Raw genomic sequence first — 449 nt, forward strand, 5'->3', positions numbered from 1 at the left:
TGCCACATCCCAGCTGCCTCAGTGAACCTCTCTTGCGACGGAGTCAGTGCCATGGGCTGTGTGCACCCCCAAAAAAACCACCCCCTCTTGATGTCATTTGGGCTTCTTCTGTTGTAGAATCAAACCAGAAGACGCGATGGACTTTGGCATCTCCCTTCTCTTCTACGGTCTGTACTATGGGGTGCTGGAGCGGGACTTTGCCGAGATGTGCGCCGATTACATGGCCTCGACGATTGGGGTGAGTTAGTGCTGCGCTGCCCCCCAGGAGAGAGCCCTGCCCTGTCATGGGAGGGGGCTGAAACGTGTTGGTTGCAGCTGTTTTGCCTCCCCCAAAACGGGAAAGTGCCTCAAACTCCCCACCTTGAGGAAGGGCTCCCTGAGGCCGCTGCCTTTCTCGCTCTGCTCTCTCTGCACCTGCTGCCGCGGTGGCTGGGCTGGGCGGTTTCTGA

At 58.6% G+C, this 449-nt stretch overlaps 1 protein-coding gene across 1 annotated transcript in view; it reads left to right on the plus strand.

Moving 5' to 3' along the window:
• The window catches only part of RNF121 (ring finger protein 121), a gene marked incomplete at both ends in the record, with an annotated part of 3,304 nt that extends 3,066 nt beyond the window's left edge, over positions 1 to 238 (plus strand). Inside the window, one exon of the mRNA XM_009874029.1 lies at positions 118 to 238. Coding sequence (XP_009872331.1) covers positions 118 to 238 — 121 coding nt within the window. The remainder of the gene's footprint in view (positions 1 to 117) is intronic.
• Positions 239 to 449: the final 211 nt, after the last annotated feature.

The sequence above is a fragment of the Apaloderma vittatum genome, unplaced genomic scaffold (genome assembly GCF_000703405.1).
Source record: "Apaloderma vittatum isolate BGI_N311 unplaced genomic scaffold, ASM70340v1 scaffold28207, whole genome shotgun sequence".
NCBI lineage: Eukaryota > Metazoa > Chordata > Aves > Trogoniformes > Trogonidae > Apaloderma > Apaloderma vittatum.